This window comes from Hyaena hyaena, unplaced genomic scaffold, assembly GCF_003009895.1.
Source record: "Hyaena hyaena isolate Hyena2069 unplaced genomic scaffold, ASM300989v1 scaffold_233, whole genome shotgun sequence".
Classification (NCBI taxonomy): domain Eukaryota; kingdom Metazoa; phylum Chordata; class Mammalia; order Carnivora; family Hyaenidae; genus Hyaena; species Hyaena hyaena.
In genome coordinates, this window is record NW_024080866.1 from 1,168,063 (window position 1) to 1,191,517 (window position 23,455).

Sequence of the window (23,455 nt, forward strand, 5' to 3'; positions counted from 1 at the left end):
TATTTTATTTAGACCATTTTTTTAAGGATTCTTCTTCAAAAGTTTTGCACGTGGCATTCATCTGTTGATGGACACTTAGGCTCTTTCCATGTTTTAGCTATTGTGGAGAGTGCTGCTATGAACATTGGGGTACCTGTGCTCCTATGCATCAGCATTTCTGTATCCCTTGGGTAAATTCCTAGCAGTGCTATTGCTGGGTCATAGGGGAGTTCTATTGTTAGTTTCCTTAGGAACCTCCACACTGTTTTTCAGAGGGGCTGTACCAGTTTACATTCCCACCAACAGTGTAGGAGGGTGCCCGTTTCTCCACATCCTCGCCAGCATCTAGAGTTCTCTGCAGATCACGTATGCTTATAAGAGATTTAAGTTAATTCAAAATCAGAAATTGGTAATTGGGTAGATTCCATTACATAGTAACCTGAGTGCCTCTGGATTACCGTTTTTGAGTTAGTGGTATCTTGAACTCATGTCTTATTTTATTTTGTCTTGTAGCTACTCTTGTGTTCCTTTGTACATTGTTTGATCTTCAGATCTTATTTTTGGTTTATGAAACAAGACTCAGAAAATAAACATCACATTGATCACAAAAAATTCGTTATATAAAATAAGTGATATTAGATTTTGTTGTTAATCCTACCATAATTAATTCCATCTTAAAAGGTAGGTTATTATTTATTTAGCATATGACCTTAACCTTGCTATTAAATTGTTTCCAAATGAATTTTTAAACAGACTCTAATGTATTATATGGTGTGTCCCTACCATTTATTTATTACCTATCGATGCTAAATTGAGCATCTATGTATTTGGTCTTAAGAATACAAAGATGAGAGAGAAAATTTATGCCACCAGGGGGCTCAGTTGTGGGGAAGATATACAAGAAAACAACTGAATGACAATAGGATATGGTGAGTGTGACAAGAGTGCAAAAGTGAATGATTTCAGACTCCACCTACATCTTTTTCCATTACTGATCTAGCCACGTATCCTTGCTGTGTTACTGAGTCCTGTGAGTCCAAATGCAAACTACCAAATATGTGGGTCATATTTGTGGGAACCTCAGAGATGTGACTGTTTGAATGAAGTAATTGATGAAATATTTACAGTCAGGTAACATTTAAAAATCAGTATGTAAAATCAGAAGCAATTTAAGTGTTCATCAGGGAAATGGGTTTATAAATTATGATATATTCAGGAGCACGTGGGTTGGCTCAGTTGATTGAGTGTCCAACGCTTGATTCCAGTTCACGTCATGATCCCAGGGTTATGGGCTCGAGGTCTGTGTTGGGCTCCATGCTGAGTGTGGAGCCTGCTTAAAATTCTCTTTCCCCTACTTGTGCTCTCTCTCTCTCTAAAATAAAAAATAAATATAAAAATTATGGTATATTTATACAATGGAACACAATATAGCTATTAGAGGTACTGTGTACTTTAAAGATGTTTGTGCTATTTTAAGGCTTTTTGTTTTGTTTTTTTTAAATAAGTTGTAGGACAGTTTATTTGGCATGATCCCATTTTTTAAAAAAAATTTTTTAATGTTTATTTTTGAGAGAGAGAGACAGAATATGAGTGGGGGAGGGGCCGACAGAAAGGGAGACAGAATCCAAAGCAGGCTGCAGGCTCCAGGCTCCAGTCTGTCAGCACAGAGCCCAAGGCAGAGCTCGAACCCATGAGCTATGAGATCATGACCTGAGCTGAAGTCAGACGCTTAACCTACTGAGCCACCCAGGCTCCCTCATGATCTCATTTTTTTTTAATCAAACAAAAATCCCACATGTTCACATAGCATCTAGGGCCATCCACATCAAACTGTTAGTAACTGGCCAACTTCTGGGGATTAAGATTGAGGTGAAAAGAAAAATATAGTAACCAGACCATAAATGTATACCATGAGGTGAAGCCTACGAAGAGTGATGGTCTCTGGATTGCTGAATACTTAATCAAAACATAATGACAGTTTCCAAATTCTTTAGTTTTTCATGGATATAAGTTCTGTGCACGAAATATGCTATCACTTGCAAGTCCTCTTGCAAACAAGTCTTGCTCTGTCAATCTTGAAACTAGTAGATGTGAGACACAAAAGTTGGTACTAATTGGGAGTGCCTCCCTGGCTCAGTCGCACTGGCATGTGGCTCTTGATCTTAGGGTTGTGGGTTTGAGCACCACTTTGGGTGTAGAGATTACTTTTAAAAAAAATCTTTTTTAAAAAAGCTGGTACTATGGGAGTTTATGCTCTAGGATCTAGCGTGTGCATTTACTTGAAAGCTAGAGGCGCTAGATCTAGCCTGCCATCTGTTTTTATAAATAAAATTTCATTGGAGCACAGCCATACTAAGGCTGTGTTCATGCAATTGTGGCAGAATTTAGTAGATATGACAGATCCTAGGGCCTACAAATCCTGAACTATTTAGTCTAGCCCTTTATAGAACAAGTTTGCTAACCCCTGATGTGCACTTAGGCTTTGGAGAAAGATCTGGGGACACACCTGGGTTTAGATCTGGACTTTACTAGTTACTAGCTTTATGACCTTAGGAAAGTTAAATGTCTTTACCTCCTAGTATTTCTATCTGAAAAATGGGCATTATCATAGCTAGCTTACAAGAATGTGAGGATTAGATGCATAGTTAACATATAATATACATAATGGCTTCTCAGTGAAATGCAACTGCTTTTATGATTCTTCCTCATCTATGATGAAGCTTTCAAGGAGATTAATATGTTGGTATTTGACGGGATTTTTAGAGTAAACACAATTTGAAAGTAGGAAAATCTGGTTAGAAGGAGATTTCAGCTTTAAGCCCAGGGGCAAGGGATGATAGGAACACTGAAAGGTATTATGAAGAAAGAAGCCACAGGGTTTGGTGACTGATAGCATGTGAGAAGAAAGGGAAAGGAGAATTAGGAGTCAGAGGTGATACTCTATTCTGGGTGAGAGGACAAGAACAACTGTCACACCATAAACTATAAACAGGGACCTTAGGAGATGTAGTCAGTGAAGGGATCTATACAAATAAGACATCAAGAAGCTGACCCCACTTTAAGGCAATGGGAAAGACTCCTTGAAAGACAAAGATTGAAGATTTGTATTTTTAAGTATTATATACTCTTTTAATCATTTTATCATGAACTTTAAAAAATGTACCTTCCTGTGCTGCCTTATGCTGAATGTATTAAATGTGATTTTACTTGTTCTCAGAGATTCAAGGGAATCATTTTGAGTATCTGCTGTACTGTGCCATTTTCCTGCTATGTCTTCTAATGCTCCTTCCAGTTTACTTTATTTTTATACCAAGTTCTTAAAATCTGTCTTGAGAGGGGCACCTGGGTGGCTCAGTCAGTTGAGTGCCCGATTTCGACTCAGGTCATGATCTCACAGTTCGTAGGTTCGAGCCCTGCATTGGGCTCTGTGCCAACAGCTAGCTCAGAGCCTGGAGCCTGCTTCGGATTCTGTGTCTCCCTCTCTGACCCTCCCCTGTTCATGCTGTCTCGCTGTCTCTGTCTCTCTCTCTCTCAGGAAAAAAATAAATAAAATCTGTCTTGGGAATGTTTAATCCACCTAAAATAAAATAGAAAAGTCTAGTTTGGAAATAATTATGTTGATTTTTCTTAACCTTTTTCATATGGTTTTTTGAAGCAGGAAAGCAATCTGATACTCATGTTTGCCCATAGGTAGATATCATCTGTGGCGATCATTTGTTGGAGCGGTATCAGACACTAAGGGAGATTCGACGTGCGATCGGTGATGCAGCAATGCAGGTAGGTCCCAGACTTCATCGTACTTCTGCCTGATGGGCATGTTGTTTAATGAAAGAAATTTATCAACAGTTTTAATAAAGATTCTATAATTTTCTTTTTTTTATTTTTTAATGTTTATTTTTGAGAGAGACCATGGGCAGGGGAAGAGCAGAGACAGAGGGAGACACAGAATCCGAAGCAGGCTCCAGGCTCTGAGCTGTCAGCACAGAGCCCGATGTGGGGCTCTAACTCACGAACCATGAGATCATGACCTGAGCCGAAGTTGGACACGTAACCGACTGAGCCACCCAGGCACCCCAATTTTCTTTTTTTTTTAAGTTTATTTATTTTGAAAAAGAGTGCACAAGAGGGGAAGGAAGAGAGAGAGAGAGACCTGAGCCCAACTCAAGAGTTGGCTTGACCAACTGAGCCACACAGGCATCCCTCTATTTTTTTTTTTTTTATAGCCATCTTACTGGGTGTGCCGTGGTATCTCTTTGTGGTTTTGATTTTATTTCCCTGGTGACTAATCATGTTGAGGATTTTTCATGTGTTTATTGGCCATTTGTATATCTTTGGAGAAATTTCTATTTTCGATCCTTTGCCCATTTTTGAAAATTGGAGATTTTTATTGAGTTGTAAGAGTTCTTCATATATTGTGTATACCTGTCCACTATCAGATATATGATTTGTAAAAATTTTCTCCCACTCAGTGGGTTGTCTTTTCATTTTCTTTGTGATGACCTTTGAAACACAAAGGTTTTTAATTATAATGAAGTGCATTTTATCTGTTTTTCCTTTTGTTCCTTCATTTTTAAAAAATTTATTTATTTTGAGAGAAAGAGAGCACACGCAAGTATATGTGAACGGGAGAGGAGCAGAGAGAGAGAATCCCAAGCATGCTCCACACTGTCAGCACAGAGCCCGACATGGGGCTTGAACCCGCAAATCATAAGATCATGGCCTGAGCTCAGATCAAGAGTTGGACATTTGGCCAACTGAGCCACCCAGGCACCCTTGGTTCCTTCTGTATTTGGTGTCATCTCAGAAACCATTGCCTAATCCAGGGTCATAAATATTTACACCTGTGTTCACCATAGATTAGTTTTGTTTATTCTGGAATGTCATGTAAGTGGAATCAAGTACTCTTTTGTGTCTGGCATCTTTTATCCCTCATACATTTTGAAATTTATCTGTGTGGTTACATGTAGGAATAGTTTGTTTCTTTTCATTGCTACATAGTATTTCATTGTATAACATGCCATATTTTATCCATTTTCCTATTCATGGACACTTGGGCTATTTCCAGTTTTTGGCTAATACAAATAAAGTTGCAGGTCATGATCTCGTGATTTGTGAGTTTGAGCCCCACATCTGGCTCACTGCTGTCTGTGCGGAACCTGCTTTGGATGTTCTGTCCCCCCTCTCTGTTCTTCACCCCACTTGTACTCTCTCAAAAATAAACATTTTAATAAAAAAATACAAATAAAGTAGCTATGAACACTTATACAAGTATACATTTTCTTTTTCTTCCTCCTCATCTTTTTTAACCAGTTTTGCTTTCACTTATTTTGGACAAATAGTTTAGCAGTGAAATTGTTGGATCATAGGGAAGGTGTATGTTTTATTTGATAGGAAACAAATAATTGGTATATTTTGATAGGATTTTTGTGGCTGTGCTTTGCCACCAAACCTGTAAAGAACTATGGCTGAAATTTCTGCAGCCTTAATGACTGGTCCATTATGGAGAATTTTTATTTATTTTTTGCTTGGTTTTCTTTTTACTAATTTGCTATAGATTTCCTTGCACCCACCACTCAGATTTAATGAGGGTTGGTAACACTTTGCTCTTTCGGATAGGAAGATGTAAAATTTTCATCACTTTAAAAAGAAATTTGAAACAAAGTAAAGTGTTAATACTCAATGAAACTGAGTACTGGTTACAAATGTATTAAACTTTGTACTTGGGGGAAAAATTTTTTAGGTTTATTTATTCGAGAGAGAGAGAGGGGGAGGGAGAACACAAGCAGAGGAGGGGTAGAGAGGGAGACTGAAGATCCAAAGCAGGCTTCGTGCTGACAGCAGTGAGCGCACTGTGGGGCTTGAGTTCATAAACTGTGAGATCACGGCCTGAGCCGAATTCAGATGCTCAACCAGCTGAGCCACCCAGGTGTCCCTGTACTTTGAAAAAATTTTTAAATCTTTAGGAAAGTCATAGAAATCGTACAGTGAATATTCATCTATGCTTTACCTGAATTCAGCAGTTTTTTGTTTTATTTTGTTTTTTAAGTTTATTTTTTAGTTTATTTTTTAATGTTTATTATTTATTTTCGAGAGACAGGAGTGTGAGCAGGGGAGGGGCAGAGAGGGGGGAGACACAGAATCTGAGGTAGGCTCTAGGCTCTGTGCTAACAGCACAGAGCCCAACACAGGGCTCGAACTCAGGAGCCAGGAGATCATGAGCTAAAGTCGTACACTTAACTGACTGAGCCACCCAGGCATCCCTTAAGTTTATTTATTTATTTTGAGTGCGAGCAGGGGAGAGGCAGAGAGAGAAAGAGAGAGAATTCCAAGCAGGCTCTGCACTGTCAGCATGGAGCTCAATGTGGGGCTCAAACTCAGGAATCATGAGTTTATGACCTGAGCTGAAATCAAGAGTCAGACTGTTAACTGACTGAGCCACCCAGGCACCCCTGGATTCACCAGCTTTAACAGTTAGGATTTCATCTGAGAAATAGAACCAATATGAATATTATGGAATAGTATAGTAGGGGATTATACCTTAAACAACTGTAGGGGCTGGTGAAGAAGTGTGTTGAAAGATAGTGCCAGTGGACCAGTAAGTCATTGTAAATCAACAGGGCAGCAATTGAAAGAAAAGACAGACATGAGTGGGGAATAGTGAGAATAAACTGGAACCTGTAAGGAGAAACTGGGATGTCTGTCTCATCAGTTCCATCTTCACTGACATGGGTGATCTGTAGACAAAGCTGGTGGTCTTTGGCCCAGAACTCAGAGAAGTTGAAGGGGGATCTCTGGTGGGAGCAAGAGGAATTAGTGGCAGGCCTGACTGCTGCCCTGTCCCTACAGTGTGAGCCAGCATACGAGCAACAATGTGTATGAGCTTAATGGGCATCTGGTATCTATGGTGACCTGAGCATAATGGCTTCTGCCTCCTTCCACTTTGCATATCTTATACAAGTCTCTATTGGCTAACCTAAAAGGGAAGGGATTTGGGGAAATATGATTCCAGCTTGGCTAAGTTGACCTCGCATAATGCAAAAGACTCACAACGTAAGCGTTGGTGTGGATGTGGAGCAACTAGAATTTATGTACATTGGTAGTGGGAGTATCAACTGATTCAATCACTTTAGAATTCTGTTGATACTGTACTACTAAAGCCATGTATATACACCCTATTCCCCAGCAATTCTGTACCTGAGTATAGACTCAATAGAAATGAATATTATGTCCACCACAAGACATGTACAAGGTAGTTTATAATAGCTTGATCATGATAGCCACAAACTGGAAGCAACCTATATGCCCAACAAAAATTGAGTAAAAAATTGTGACATATACATACAATTGAATACAACTACCATATGCAGCAACATGAATGAATCACACAGGCATAATAGTGAGCAAAAGAAGTAGGGCCCAAAAAATACACAGCTGATCATCATTATTCACAGATTCCATATTTGCCCATCTGCTTACTCATTAACATTTTATTGTAACCTCCAAATTAATACTAATTGGTCGTTCATGGTCATTCAGTTTTTCATAACTTCTTTTTAATGGTATTTGGGTTTTTGTTTTTGTTTTTTGAGAGAGAGTGAGAGAAAGCATGCTCAGCTTGGGATGGGCAGAGAGAGAGAGAGAGAATCCCATAGAGAGAGAGAGAGAGATAAAGAGAATCCCAGCCAGGCTCCTCAGCACAGAGCCTGACGCAGGGCTCAATGGGATCACAACTTTGAGCCGAAATCAAGAGTCAGACACTCAACCAACTGAGCCAGCCAGGTGCCCTGGTATTTGGATTTTTTAAAGAAATCACAAGTTTTGTAATTTTGTTATTGAAACTTGAGTATTGGAGTATATGTAATTGGGTACTGGAAAAATGCTCCAAGGCTAACTGTTCTTTACTATGATATTAGAGGTTGTAATTATCCTTTAGTTTTATAGGTATACTTTAGTTGTGAAGCAGTTTGTCAGTGGAACAAATGTAATTCGCAATACAATGATTAGGAGCCATTATTTTTTTAATGGTTATTATTAACTTGAATTTTATGTGATTTACAAAGAAGAAAGAGGACTTAGTCACTTTTCTGTTTCTTTGAAAAAGTAGCTGGCTTTTCCTTGAGCAAGAAAAAGGACATGAAGATGCATGAAATGTAATTATTTTTGCAATACAGCCAGCTTAGCGATAGAATGAAATGGTGTAAGGACTTAGTGAAAAAAAGTCTTGAAGTTACTTGGGTTGGAAAGTGAAAAGAAAAAGGCCTGCCAGGCTAATTGAGGAAACAACACATATATGATGTGAAATTGCTTAGATCTCAGTAAAAGACAATACTACTAATAATTAACATTTCTTGAGGTAAGTAATGTCTACACCCAACATGGACTCAAACTCACAACCCCAGGATCAAGAGCCACACACTCCACTGACTGAGCCAGCCAGGTGCCCCAGAACATGTTTTATCTTGTGTAAGCCTCACAACAATCTTAAAAGATAACAATTATTGGGGTGCCTGGGTGGCTCAGTTGGTTAAGTGTCTGACTCTTGCTTTCAGCTCAGGGCATGGTCTCACAGTTCATAGGCTTCTGTGCTGATAGCATGGAGCCTGCTTGGGATTCTCTCTCTCCTTCTCTCTGTGCCCCTCCTCTGCTCATGCTTACTCTTTCCCTCTCTCTCTGAAAATAAATAAGTAAACTAAAAAAAAAAAGAATGATTACTATCTCCTTTTTTCTTTTTTAAAATGTTTTTTGAGATACTTTAAGACTTAGAGAAAAGTTACAAAATAGTCCTGAGAGTTCCTATGTAGATCTCACCCAGCATCCTTTAGTATTAGCATCTTGCATGACCACAGTACAGTCAAAATGTCAAAACTAAGACATTGACATTGTTACAATACTGTTAACAAAACTGTGGACTTTGGATTTTGCTAGTTTTCCCACTATTGTCCTTTCTCTGTCCTAGGATCCACATTGTATTTAGTTATCATGTCTCCTTGTCTTCTCCCCCTTCTCCAGTCCTTCCTTGTTTTTGTGACTTGAGTGTTGGTCAGTTCTTTTATAAACTGTCCCTCATTTGGGTTTGTCAGATGTTTTCTCATGACTAGATGGAGGTTATGCGTTTTTTGGCACATCACATACAAGTGATGTCCCATCCTTGGAGTATCATCAGGAGATAATACTGATAGGTTTTTCTCTTTGGAATTAATAATCTTGTGAGGAGAGATACTTTGAAACTATGCAGATATCCTGTTTTTCCTCAAATTTTGCCCTCTATTCTAACATCCATTGGTGGATCTTATAATTTAGAAAACTGACATATAGAGGTTGAATAACTTGTCCAGGATCACTTGGGTAATTAGTGGTAGGATCAGGATTCAGCTGTTGAAAATTTGAACTTAAAGCTCAGGCTCTTCACAGAAGGGTAACCAGATACTTTTTTCAGGTGATTATTCAACTTATTGTTAACACACTTTTAGAAGTATAGTACCTTGCCAACTGTCTACATTTTAGTAACAGTTTAAAAGAATCTTCCTAAAATACAGAAACAAAATTATTTCTTAGATAACTAAAACATACTTAGAGGTATAAACAAAACATTTTCTGAAAATTTTATAATGCTAAACTTCAAGAATCTTAGAAAATGATTATCTTTTAAAAAATTAAGCTTACTTGATTAGAAATGTAAGAAACTAGGAGTAGGGGGCACCTGGGTGGCTTAGTCGGTTAAGCGTCCGACTTTTGCTTAGGTCGTGATCTCGCGGTTTGTGGGTTCGAGCCCCGCGTCGGGCTCTGTGCTGACTGCCAGCTCAGAGCCTGGAGCCTGTTTCAGTCTGTGACTCCCTCTCTCTTTCTGACCCTCCCCTGCTCACGCTGTCTCTCTCTCTCCTAGAAATAAATAAAACATTAAAAAAAATAATAAAATCTCTTTAAAAAAAAGAAAAAGAAACTAGGAGTAAAATCCCAATGAAGCAGATAGAAAATATTACTTCAAAAAATATTTAATATTTTCTGGAGCACCTGACTGGCTCAGTTGATTAAGTGGCCAACTCTTAATCTTGGCTCAGGTTATGGTCTCATGGGTCATGGGATCAAGCCCTGGGTAAGGCTCTGCGCTGACAGCTTGGAGCCTGCTTGGGATTCTCTCTCCCCCTCTCTCTGCCCCTCCCCTACTCACAGGTGCTCAAATATTTCTCAAAATAAAGAAATATTTTTTAAAATATACAGTCAAACTTTAGTTTTGGAGCATAATTCATTCTAGAAACATCCTTGTAATCCAAAGCACCCTATAAGAAATAATAGAAACTCAGATGATCGTCCCACAACCCAAAAATATTCATATGAAATGATTACAGTATGTAATATAAAATAATAAAGAAAATATAAAGTATAAAGAAAAACAAATTAACCTGCACTTAACTTTGAAAATCTTCGTGGCTGGTGTGAGGAAGACATGAGGGTTATTGTGTAGAACAACTTTCACTATCACTAATGGAACCACTGCTGTCTGTTGGTTCAATGGAATCTTTCTGCATGGAAGCTGTTGTATACACTCACACAGATGTTCACTACAGTACAGTATTAATAAACTCTTGTCATTTACTGTATTTAATGTAACTGGCATTCAGGCAGCAGAGGAAAGGGTCTATATCTGCAGGCAGCCTGACCTAGAAGGAAGCAAAGCATTCCTAAGCTTACTCTTGTATGGAAAAGCAAAGGACTGTCCGTAGGTGCTTTGAAATGACCAAAAAATACACTAGTGCCAGTTGTGGTTACCTTCCAGTGTTCTGAAAAATCACTGATTTCTGCCAAATACCATGGCCTAAGATCCAAACATGGGAGACGATCACTCACAATCCCACAAAGAGAGAGAACCATTGGCTCAGCTGTAATCTTGTGACATTCAGCATCACATACTAATAGAGCAAGATGTTTATCAAGCTAAAATTTATTAGAAATGTTTGTTTGTCTTGCAGGACACTCACAGAACTTGTTACTCACACTCCCAGGTTTTATTATACTTACAGAAAACTATTCTAGACACATGGGAAGATTCAGAGATGAGCAAGTCCCTGAACTTAACCTATAATACAATTAAAGTCCTCATTGACAACAATGTAAGATTCATGGACTGTCAGGACCTCTCAGCTAAATGAATGATATACCTTCTCAGTGGGAAAGGGGAGGAGAATGGTAGGAGCTGAGGTCTGGGCAGGCAGAATAAAACCATGTGTAGGACTTTATAGGCCATAGTATGAACTTTGGATTCTAATTGGGAAATTAATACAGGAAATTATTTTTGGAGAGGTTTAAGCCAAGGACAGAAGTGACCTACTGTGACTTATGTTTTAGAAGACTCATTCTGGTTGGATAGTTCAAGAAGACTATGAATGGAGGCATCTAAATATAAAATACAAACAGTATTTATGTATATAGACTAGAAATATAATAGATTTAAATTATAATTATTTCATTTCATAAAATGTGATTTTATACATATATTGACGTTTTGAGGTTTTAAAACCACTTGTAAGCTATTTTCAGTTTGATATCTCAGCATGTCATATTTTTCAAATGATGCTTTCATTTCTGAAACATGAGTAACTACATGCAAAAAATTAACACGTAAAATATAATTTGTATTCTAAGAACATTGATAAAATCTTTCTGTTTGTTATAATACAAATTCATTTACTTAGATTAGGCTAATTAGTCTAGAATAGATCTGATGGTCCATGGGCCAAACATAGTATGAAATTATGTTTTACATGGTTTACTGTGTTTTAAATATTTTTGAATTTAAATTCCTGTAGCTACACATCTGCTCTCAGGTTTACCAGTGGTCTCCACACTCCCTATGGACTCATTATAACTAAGTCACATATTCATCTATATTACTTTCCTGGCCCTGGGCATTTTAATTTATGAACCCTTTTCTAGAATTCTGGTGAGCTTTCACTAGAGTTGCGAGGAACAGAATCCAGATTGCAGTGAATTGTGTAATGAATGAGAGATGAGGAAGTAGAGCCATGGAAAAGCTTAGCAAAGGAGAGAGAAATAGCTAGAATGTGATTGGAAATGCAAGGGGCGCATGTCACCATTCCCTTTTTGTGTTGCTCAAAGTCAGCCCATTGCTCATGGCACACTTCCCCAACAAGTCTTACTTGTTAGCTAGTTTTCCAGTTTACACTAGATTAGAAATAGCACCTTAGGGGCGCCTGGGTGACTCCGTCGGTTAAGTGTTGTGACTTCTGGCTCAGGTCATGATCTCAGGTCATGATCTCTCTGCTGTCAGTGCAGGGCCCACGTGGGATCCTCTGTCTCCCTCTCACTCTGCCCCTCCCCTACGCGCTCTCTCTCTCTCTCTCTCAAAAAGAAAATAACATTAAAAAAAAGAAATGGCACCTTTAAAAGGTGGATTGCTTGCTGGATGCAGACTTGGTAAGAACACAAATGATTAAGACTGATATCAAAAGAGAAGATAGAAACCCAAAAAAGCAGATGAAAAGATTCAGAAACACAGTATCTGGAGTCATTTAGTACACGGGTCATTTGCCCAGCGGCCAAAGACCTCACTGTTACAGAACAGTGTACTCGCTGTTCATAATGATGACTCTGGATGTCAAAGAAAGGTTAAACTGTGTTGTGAACAGTCTTTTGGGTATGGGTAAAATGTATAATGTATGAATGGGCAAGAGTTTCAAAGTTTTTTTAACAATAGTAATGAGCTGCATTTACGTGGAAATAAATGTTTAATTTCTGAGCAGATCCATGGTGCTTTATGACACTTGCATCTTTTTTCAGGAAAGTAGTCTATGCAGAAGGAAAGGTGTATCTCTTTGAGTTCTTTTTAGAGAACTGTTTAGCCATAAACAACCCTGGCTAATTATGAAGTTTCAGAATTACCTGAGAGTCATTACAAAGGTACATTGACAGGAAATATCTGGTGATAAGGTGAATGAATAAGTAAGTCTATTCATTAGAATAATGAATAGGGGGAGGGGGCGCCTGGGTGGCTCAGTCGGTTAAGTGTCTGACTTTGGCTTAGATCATGATCTCATGGTTCGTGGGTTCGAGCCCTGCGTCGGGCTCTGTGCTGACAGCTCAGAGCCTGGAGCCTGCTTCAGATTCTGTGTCTCTCTCTCTCTCTCCGGCCCTCCCCTGCTCACACTCTCTCTCTCTCTCTCTCTCTCTCTCAGAAATAAATAAAACATTAAAAAAAAAAAAGAATAATGAATAAGGGTAAGGGTCTTGGACACTTTATTTTCTTTAAATCAAAGAATTTCATATTAGTGTTGGGCTGTGAAAATATCTGACTTAACTTCATCATTTACATAACTGGTTTTCAAATAACTGCAAAACACTTTTTTTCTTTTCAGGACGGTCTGCTGGTCCTTCATTATGGTCTTGTAGTTTCTCCTCTGAAAATTACTTGAAGATTCTAGCAGCATTAGGAGGAGGGAAAAGAAATAAGGAGGCTTCTGCAGGATTGCATTTCACCAAAGATTTCCACAAAACATGTAGTTGATACCACTTTGTGCTGTTGGAGACATAACTTCTCTATTTTCAGCACCTAGATTGATAACATTTATAAGTACAACTCGGAATGACGGAATGCATCTGTTTTACTAGAAACTATATATAAAAAGCATCCATAGCTCAGGGGGAAATTTTCAAAGCATTGAATTTTTAAATTCCTTGTGATCTCAAATACTTTGATGTTGATTTTGCTTCCTAATCATTGAGGTAAATCGGTTACTATTTTCTTCTTTGTTGAGCCATATCCCTTTCCCGTTGTGGTTAGGATGCTGCTCTCTGGAATAGTATCAGTTGGGCAGTCATACTTTTGGAAAAGAAGTATACTTTTGAACTAAAGATTCAGAGCCAGTCTTTGTTAAACTATAGAGTGTACCTCTTTGACAAAGACCAAAACTACCGGACACTTTTGTACGTTGCCATCATATTTTGAACATGTGTCTTTCCTTTACCAGCAATACTACTACAGAGATGATATATACTTCTAAAAAGGATGAATTATTATTCTGTGTGAAGAGACTGTCTCCTGCAGGGTTTATGGCCTGGACTATAAGCCTTCAGTGTAATAAAGACTCCTTCAACATATCTTACAACAAGGGGTGCCTCTTTGAAACATTTTTATTATTGAATGTTAATTTGATTAGCATTCACTTTATTTGAGTACATAGTTTGGTTATCAATACCTTGTAAAACCACTGGTTCTGAAAGTAATAAAGAAACTTGAGTGAATTTGCAAGTTTACAGAATTCTTACTCACTGTTTCCTCAATAAGTCAATTTAATGTTCATTTTCCCACTACTTTGTCACTGGGATAAAGAATACGGGTGTTTGAGAGTTAACTCACATACAAAGATTTCCGTTTTAAATGTTATTTTGCCTAAAATTAGCATTGTGATACTTTCTAAAACAATATTTTGTAGACCCTATTTCACTGCAAAATTTCCAAGTCTGCATATAGAAACAATTACAAATGAATGAGGTTTGGCAATTGTTTTGTAAAGAATTTGTGAATTGTGTATAAATCTCTTCTAACATTTAATAAAAAATTTTAATAAAAATTTATTTTAACCTATTTTTAAATGTTCATATTTATTGTGGTTTGAAACAAAAATAACCAAAATTCCTTAAGAGACAAGGTATCCAAATTAAAATACCATCAAATAAATACTTTATAAACATCTTCACTGACTTTACTAGATAACAGCAAGAATAGCAAGTATGGAATTCATTGTCTCTTAAATGTTTCTTACCCAAATTACTTACTGTTTTTATTCTTGTCCCATGTTAACATATCTTTGTCAGGGATTCCCAAGATTACCTTCAAGTTTTGTTTTGTTTAAGTAGGCTCCATGCCCAACTTGGGGCTTGAACTCACGACCCTGAGATTAAAGAGTTGCATGCTCTACTGACTAAACCAGCCAGGCCCCCCAAGACTGCCTTGAGGTTTAGTGGTTCACTAGAACGACTTATTATGCTTGTAGTTTATGACAGTAAAAGGATATAGTTAAAATCTGCAAAGGGAAAAAAAATGTATATTCCTGAGTCCAGGAGAAACCAGATATGAACTTTTGGTTGTTTTCTCCCTACAGAGACGTGGAACAGTGTTTAATTCTTTCAGCAATGATATGTGACATATGAAAACTGTTGCCAACTAGGGAAGCTCACCTGAGCCTTAGTGTCCAGGGGTTTTAATGGGAATGATTCCTGTGGGCAGCCAGTGCCCATATGATTGACTCAGCCATCGAGGGTCCAGCATCCACCCAGTGGTCACACTGATACAGCATGTCCTACAGCCCCAAGTATACAAAAAGAGGCATTCATCATAAGACACATTGTTAGGATAAGCTACCTGGTTGTGGCCACCGTCTTAGGCATACAGGACAGGATATTCCAAGGATTCAGTAATATAGGAAAATACTTATTTTAAAGCAGAATATTAAATGTAATTGATAAACACGTGATAAGGAAGTCAGAAGGATATCGTCTTTCAGATATTGTGTGGATAAGATTAAAATGAAAGGAGGGATCTCCTTCAAGGAATTCAGCCTATGGGTTACATACATGTTTCAGAATCAATAAAGGCAAACACTTGTAAATACTGTAAGAGTCCCAAAGAGGTCTACCCTTTGCTTTTTTGATCCCTCTTGGACTTAATCTCAAAGGGGTATCTGGGTGGCTCTGTCAGTTGAGCATCCGACTTCAGCTCAGGTCATGATCTCATGGTCTGTGGGTTTGAGCCCTGCATTAGGTTCTGTGCTGACAGCTCAGAGCTGGAGCCTGCTTTGGATTCTGTGTGTGTCTCTTTCTCCATCCCTCCCTCACTCGCACTCTGTCTCTCTCTCTCAAAAATATTAAAAAAAAAATTTTTTTAATCCCAAAGAACTAGGTTATATCTAGTTATATGTATTTGGCCTATTGTTCTCACCAGGCAGTAAAACAAGTAGTGAAGAATGCTGATTGATTGGCTTTCAAATCTGTACCCCTAAAATCAGTGTGATCTTGGCCTTCATCAACGGAAATACAGTTTCTGATCAAGGGAGTTTATACTTTCAATATCCGATTCATGTTGTGTCCAGTTCTGGGTAACAACCCAACTACTGAGAGATGAAAGGGTAATGGGATAGGGAATAAGACCCAGAACAAAAACAAGAGCAAGGGTTGAGCAATTGCTTACGGTTAACTTGGAAAGGCAAAAACTTAGGAGTAGGACAATCCATGGTAGCTATCTTCAAATAACCAGAGAGTCAAAGACTTAAATGTGGGAAAAGCACAAATGCCGACTTGTTGCCTTGGGTTAGCCTGGCTGCCACCAGCAACAGCATGCATTTAGTGAAGATGAGATAAGACCAAAGGTTTTTCAAAGGGAATTTTTACTGGAAACAAACACCCAACGGCGTGCCTGGGTGGCTCAGTCGGTTGAGCATCCGACTTCCGCTCAGGTCATGATCTCATACTCTGTGAGTTCGAGCCCCACATCAACCTCTGTGCGGACAACTCAGAGCCTGGAGCCTGCTTTGGATTCTGTGTCTTCCTCTCTCTTTCCCTTCCTCCCCTCACTCTCTCTCAAAACTAAACACTTAAAAGATATTTTTGGGGGGAGGAGGGGATGGGCATGGAGGAGGACACTTTGGGGATGAGCACTGAGTGTTATGCGGAAACTAATTTGACAATAAACTATTTGTAAAAAAAAAAAAAAAACCCACCCAAATCTGCACTAATAAGAGTATATGAAGTACAGATCCAAGAGCCCAAGTTCAGTGGCTAAGAAGTTTGGCATAGATGCAGGTCCCTTTGTTTTTACCTAAGCCCTCTCGGAGGTGACACTAAGCAAAGATGTCCACAGGGATAGTTTATGGTAGTTGTAGTTTGGCAGAATGTGTGCTTGGCAGGTCTCTCACTTCCTCCCTTAAATCCATCCCAATCTTTTCTCTCTAGAATAGGCCAAAGTCATTTTCTCTGACCGTGGGCTTCACTGAGCTTCTCCTCTGCTTCCACTGCATTGTCCTTGCCTCTTGATTCAGTTACATTCTTGTCTCTGATAATTCTTTCTCTGGACTCCAAGCTAACACAGATCTACACATGCACACAATGACTCTCCTACAGCGACTTTGAATTCTTGAAAGTAATTTCTCTAGGGGCGCCTGGGTGGCTCAGTTGGTTAAGCTTCTGACCTCTGCTCAGGTCATGATCTCACGGTTTGTGAGTTCAAGCTCCACGCTGGGCTCTGTGCTGACAGATCCTGGAGTTTGTTTCAGATTCTGTGCCTCCCCCTCTCTCTGCCACTCCTACGCTCATGCTCTGTCTCCCTCTGTCCCTCAATAATAAATAAACCTTAAATAATTTTTTAAAAAGTAATACCTCTGCTGGGGCGCCTGGGTGGCTCAGTCAGTTCAGCGTCTAGCTTTGGCTCAGGTCACAATCTCACAGTTTGTAAGTTCGAGTCAGGCTCTGTGCTGACAGTTCAAAGTATATTTTCTGTGATTTGATCCTAGATAAGTATTCTTGTAGGATCACCAAGTTGTAATTGGTTTATCAAATGTATGTGTGACTAACCTTAAAATTTTTTATTTTTTTCTTTCAAATTCTAATAGTTGCAACCTCTGTAGTGTGTTTTGTCATCTTGGAAACTCCTGGTAATCAAGAAGATTCGAGCAGATGCTGATTCTGAATGTTTGTCTTTGTTTTCTTCGGTAGACCATGACCAAAGATTAGGTCCTCGTTTTTATCCCTTTTCAGTATGTTGTTCTGCAAATGAGTTTGATTATTGGCGTCTCTTCAAAACTGCACTGATGAAATCTAAATTTTATCACCCATTGAGATTAATAGTCATTTCACAGATGAAATGCTATATTGATCTCCTGAAAGCTTGCCAAGTATTTACTTAAATGGAGTGGATATTATGGTTTGATCTTTACTACATTTTGATTTTGTTCTGATGATGTCTGTAGTTTTACAGAGGTTCTTATTGTGATAATGTTTTCATATAAATAAGAACAGATTTTTTTCCTTTGTTTCTAAGAAAATCTTTTCCCAAGAGAAAAGCTGGTTGAATAATATTTTAAATTAGAGATTGAAGAAGACAAAGGTTTCCAGAACAGATTTTTTTTCCCTCTAAAAAAATACATAAAGGCAATATTGCACAGTGGTTAAGGACATGAATTTTCAAGCCAGACTGCTTAACTTTGATTCCCAGCTTTGCTACTTGCAAGCTATATGATCTTGGACATGTTATATGACTTCTCTGAACTGTAGTTTTTCTTGTCTGTAAACAGGGACAAAGAAACCTAACACAAAGAGTTGTTATGAAGATTAATGGATATTAATTAGTGAAACATTCAGAACCCCTACCTGGCATATAGTCTACTGTCAAATTCAAATATGGTCCCTGTGTAGTCACTTCTTAGAATACTTTGCTGAATTAGTTCCTTTCTAATGAGTAGTAGGGTCCACTAATATTAAAAGACTTATGTTGAACCATTTACTATTTTTTCTGTCTTCTTTCTTCTGTATTTTCTCTCTTCACCTCCTTCTATGGGTAACCAGGAGAAGGGCAGGGACACAGGCTCTAGAGTCAGACCTAGATTCTGCTTTCACTCTAAGTCTAGTCTTAGCTCTGCTGCTTATACTTTGCAGACTAGATCAGTCCTTAGACGTTTCAGTTGCCAGGAGTTCCTTTTGTGAGCTCAAGTCTGGCTTCAGGTAAAAATAAAAGATTTGTCTAGCCCTGAAGGGCATCAGGAATTCCATATGTCATTTATGAATCTTTACCCCAGGAAATAATGGGAAATGGAAATTACACTTCTCATTTATTCATATTTATGGCATAACAAGTGAACCTAAGTGAGTTAATTTTTTTTTTTAGATAAGCTCCATGCTCAACGTGGAGCTTGAACTCATGATCCTGAGACTGGGAGTCACAAGCTCTGACTAAGCCAGCCAAGAGCCCCTTAAGTTTGTTTTAGTCAGCACCTCTAGAGGCACCTGGCTTGCTCAGTTGGTAGAGCATTCAACTCTTGATCTTGGAGTCTTGAGTCTGAGCACCATGTTGGGCACAGAAATTACTTAAGAGAAATGTATAATAAGCACTTCTAAGGAAAAATACCTTTTTTGCCCTGCACAGTAATCAGCAATTAACTAGACCTGTTACTGATCATATTCCAGAACTCCAGCCTTTATGCTAATGATTTTGGCTACCCTCTGCTAACATCTGTACCCTATTATTAAAGCATACAATAGCGCTAGAATGAAATGTCTCAGACTTACACACCACAGAGACCAATTGCCTCACTGGGGGAGAGAGTGGCCATGTGGTGATTGATGGTAATTAATCAATGAGGAAGGGAGCCTTGGAGACCCCTCCAAGATCAATATTCATTTTTCTTTGTACCCTGAACTTTCTCTATTTTATCTCATTCAGAGTCACTAAAGAACTATAGGAACAAATCTTTAAATATCTGCAGTGTGACTCACTGTATCTTATTATAATCCTGGGCTATGTGTCTGTATTTCTGTGTGTTTCAAGGGATTGTAAGCAAGAATTTATAAATTTTAGCTAGTCACCACCCCCACCAAGTAAGCTTGTGAAATATCAGCATAAAACATGAGCACAATCAAATCATCTAAGAGATCAATAGAGGAGGAGAGAAGCCATTTGATCTACATAGTAACCATTCTTCTCATCTATTGAGGATTTGCTGCAGGGGATAGTAATTTAATAAAACAATTCTTTGTCTGACTGGATTCGGGAGCATTTACCCCTTTTGCAAATGGCATATCCATATGAGATATTTGAAAATAGCAAAGTCATGATTGGCTTAAATCTAAAATGTACATTAAAGTTGAACATGGCAGCAAAGCCAGTAGTGTATGTTCTATAAAGAAAAATAAATTTCACATATGAGTTCTGTTTTAAGATCCTACAAAGCCCCCCCCTCAAGTTATTTCCACTTTAAGTTACTGGGCTTTTAGGCACACCAGTTTATTTGGTTCTAAGGGGGGAAATGTATTCTTATGAATTAGATGCTTTTAAGGACTTTGAAGATTTCTGATGATATAATAATAAAACTAATATCAGTTGGAGATCAGTGATGGATACTCATAAGCAAGCAATATTTCTAGCTATTCTTTCTTTTGTTTACATCAGGAGTATTTCTGGCTTTTTCTCCAGGTTCTGTTTCAAAATCAATATTCTTATTAGATCTGGCTCATATTATCCTAATGGAATTTCTTCCATCTGAGATTGACCCAGGGTGGCTGTACGTAGTGGTCTCAGCTGGAGCAGAAGACTTTGTAATTATATTTTTTCTGATAGTTCCATAAATTCTCTATCAGTGGATTTTTTTTAAATTGAGGTGAAATTTATGTGATATAAAATTAATCATTTTAAAGCGCACAGTTCAGTGGCATTTAGTATTGTCACAATGCTGTGCAGCTACCACCTCCATTTAGTTCCAAAACATTTCCATAAGTCCAAAATAAAACCCCATACCCACTGAATAGTTACCCCTTACTGCCCCCTCTCTTTAGCCCTGGCAATTACCAATCTGTTTTCTGTCCCAATGATTTTTAAAATTTTTTAAATGTTTTTATTTTTGAGAGAGAGAGAGTGAGAGAGACAGAGTGTGAGCAGGAGAGGAGCAGAGAGAGAGAGGGAGACACAGAATCTGAAGCAGGCTCCAGGCTCTGAGCTGTCAGCACAGAGCTTGATGCAGGGCTTGAACTCACAAACCTACAAGATCATGACCTGAGCCAAAGTCGGATGCTTAACCGACTGAGCCACCCAGGCACTCCATTTTTAAAAAATTTTTAAAAATATTTACTTAATTTTGAGAGAGACAGAGTGCGAGCGGGGGAGGGGCAGAGAGAGGGAGACACAGAATCTGAAGCAGGCTCCATGCTCTGAGCTGTCAGCACAGAGCCCAATGCAGAGCTTGAACTCATGAACCCCGAGATCATGACCTGAGCCGAAGTTGGATGCTTAATTGACTAAGCACCCAGGTGTCCCAATGTTTATTTATGAGAGAGGAAGAGACAGAGCACCAACAGGGGAGGGGCAGAGAGAGAGGGAGACAGAATCTGAAGTAGGCTCTAGACTATAAGCTGTCAGCACAGAGCGTGACACGGAACTTGAACTCGTCCATTGGGAGATCATGACCTGAGCCAAAGTGGGACGTTCAGCCAACTGAGCTACCCAGGTGCCCCACAATGAATTTTTTACTATGTTCTAGAAACTATTTCATATTTGCCTTTAGAGTCATGAATGGTGGTTCTGGACTCCCTGCTTGTGTTCACAAGTAAGTTCTAGAAGTTTATCTGCAGGACTATAGGTGACTTGTGTTGTGTCTGGAGCTAAAATTTGGACTCTAGTTTCCAGACAACAGCTCACATCTTGCCATCTTCTTTAGCTAGTGCATTAAATGAATACTAAGTATCCTGGATTTATTACCTCTTGAGGAATTGTCCCTGCTGTAATATCCCTTCATTTCCAGGTCCTTTGATACTGAGCTACAGAGTTCCTTTGCAAAATTACATTTTAAAACTCCTTTTCAAAAATTAGGTAATTGCATCCAATTCTATTTTGTTTTTAGTAGGAGGTGACTCAGTTAAATGGACTCAGAACCCAGTTTTGAGCTGCCATGACCTCACTGCAATGCAGGAAAGTAAGTCTGCAAAGCAGTTTGCCTATGGGACTTGGTGTTGCCAATGGTTTCTGGGGCAGAAAAACCTTAAGTAAAACCTGGTGAAGAAGGGGTGAAAAAGATGATAAAAATAAGAATTCCTATTCCCTCAAGTGGGAGGACTTTCTTTTAGGTAGAGAGGCAATATAGGAAAGAAAAGCACTGCAGCCAGAAGATCAAGACTCAGGGATGCCTTAGTGGCTCAGTCATCTAAATGTCTGACTTCAGCTCAGGTCATGATCCTGTGGTTCATGGGTTCAAACCCCACATCGGCCTCTGTGCTGACAGCTCAGAGCCTGGAACCTGTTTAAGATTCTGTGTCTCCCTCTCTCTCTTCCCCTCCCCAACTTGTGCTCTGTCTCCATCTCTTAAAAATGAATGTTAAAAATAATAATAATAATAATAAAAAGCTCAAGGCTCACATCACAGCTCCCTAACCTAACTCTGTGACTTTAGATATGGGTTTTAACCTTAGCATTCCAAGGCTCTATTTCTTCATTTGTAAAATGGGCACACAAATACTATCTCAAGAGTGGTTGTGAGGTTTAAGTGAGACAATTCTGTTTACTGCCTAGAACAGTGTCTGACACATAGTAAGTAGGTACTGAATAAGTTAAAACTGTTATTAGTCTCAGGAGGCAGGGGATCTCATTGTCTAATCAATCTGAAAGTCATTTTGGTTATCACCAGTGTGCTTTGTGGACAGCTTCCCCACAGCCTCACAGACTCTTTGTTGTCCTGTTCTAATAGTTGATATTGCTTGCTTCCTCCTCTCCTCCTCCCTGCCTTTTGATTCTGAACACTGTTTCCTTGTTACTGTGACTGTCCTGATTTAAAAATTTATCAACTCCAGGTACTTAATGTCTTTATAACTGAGCTCATGGCAATTAGTGGCAACTCACTGAAAACAGGAGATACAAATTAGAGCTAGAGATTATATAAGTGTAATAAAAGGATGGTGGTTTTTCAGACAGATCCATTAACCAAATATGCAGAATTCTTAGAAGTGGCAACCAATATCTATATTGAAAACCCATGTACTGATGAGACTATTATTTTTCCTTAATAGGCCCTAAAAGATGTTTGATTACTATAAAGCACTCATTGTTAGTGCAGGATGAACATCTCTTCCCAAGCGGTACCATCGACGTATCCTTGCATGGCATGCAAATGCTCTTAGCCTGATGGACGGAGGACAAGATTGTTCAAGATTCAGCAAGCTCCAGTTTCACTACCAGTATCAGTGGGAGCTGCATCCATATCCCCTCATTTACAGTCTCCATCCTGGAACGTGACATTGTATTAGGGAATCTCAACTTGGGGTCCCTGGACTTCTGGAGACCAGAAGTAGATAGTCCAATGAGGAACTCCAAGCCCCTTGATATGGACAAAGTTTTGTGTGTTTTTCTGGGAAAAGGGTCCATAGCTTCCTCCAAGGGGTCTGTAATCCATCAAAGGTTAGCAATCATTACAGTAGAGGAAACTTCTACTACTGATGCCTATGTTCTACCTAAACATATGGGTTCTACAGAAGTATAACCTCATTTTCAAAAAAAGAAAAGATACTAATTGTTCTGAACTACCTTTTATCATATGCGTTCTGCCAGTGCATTCTCAGAAATGCTCAAGTTAAGCTAGTTAAATCATTATCCAGGCACAGAATCTTTGGTCTTGCATCATTTGATTTGATTTTTCTTCTCCCTGCCATAAACTGTCCATTTAGTACATTATGTGTTTCAGACAGTGTGAAACACATGCAGACTATATAGCCC

General features: G+C 38.8%; 1 protein-coding gene across 4 annotated transcripts in view; it reads left to right on the plus strand.

The window, feature by feature from the left end:
* PCGF6 (polycomb group ring finger 6) overlaps positions 1-14,509 on the plus strand; it is a 35,406-nt gene extending 20,897 nt beyond the window's left edge. For 2 of the 4 annotated variants that reach the window (XM_039244000.1, XM_039244002.1), the window contains 2 exons: positions 3,670-3,756; positions 13,350-14,509. In XM_039244000.1, the coding sequence (XP_039099931.1) occupies positions 3,670-3,756; positions 13,350-13,406 (144 nt within the window). In that variant the 3' untranslated portion in view covers positions 13,407-14,509. The remainder of the gene's footprint in view (positions 1-3,669; positions 3,757-13,349) is intronic. The other 2 variants (XM_039244001.1, XM_039244003.1) reach the window with 1 other exon arrangement.
* The last annotated feature ends 8,946 nt before the right edge of the window (positions 14,510-23,455 follow it).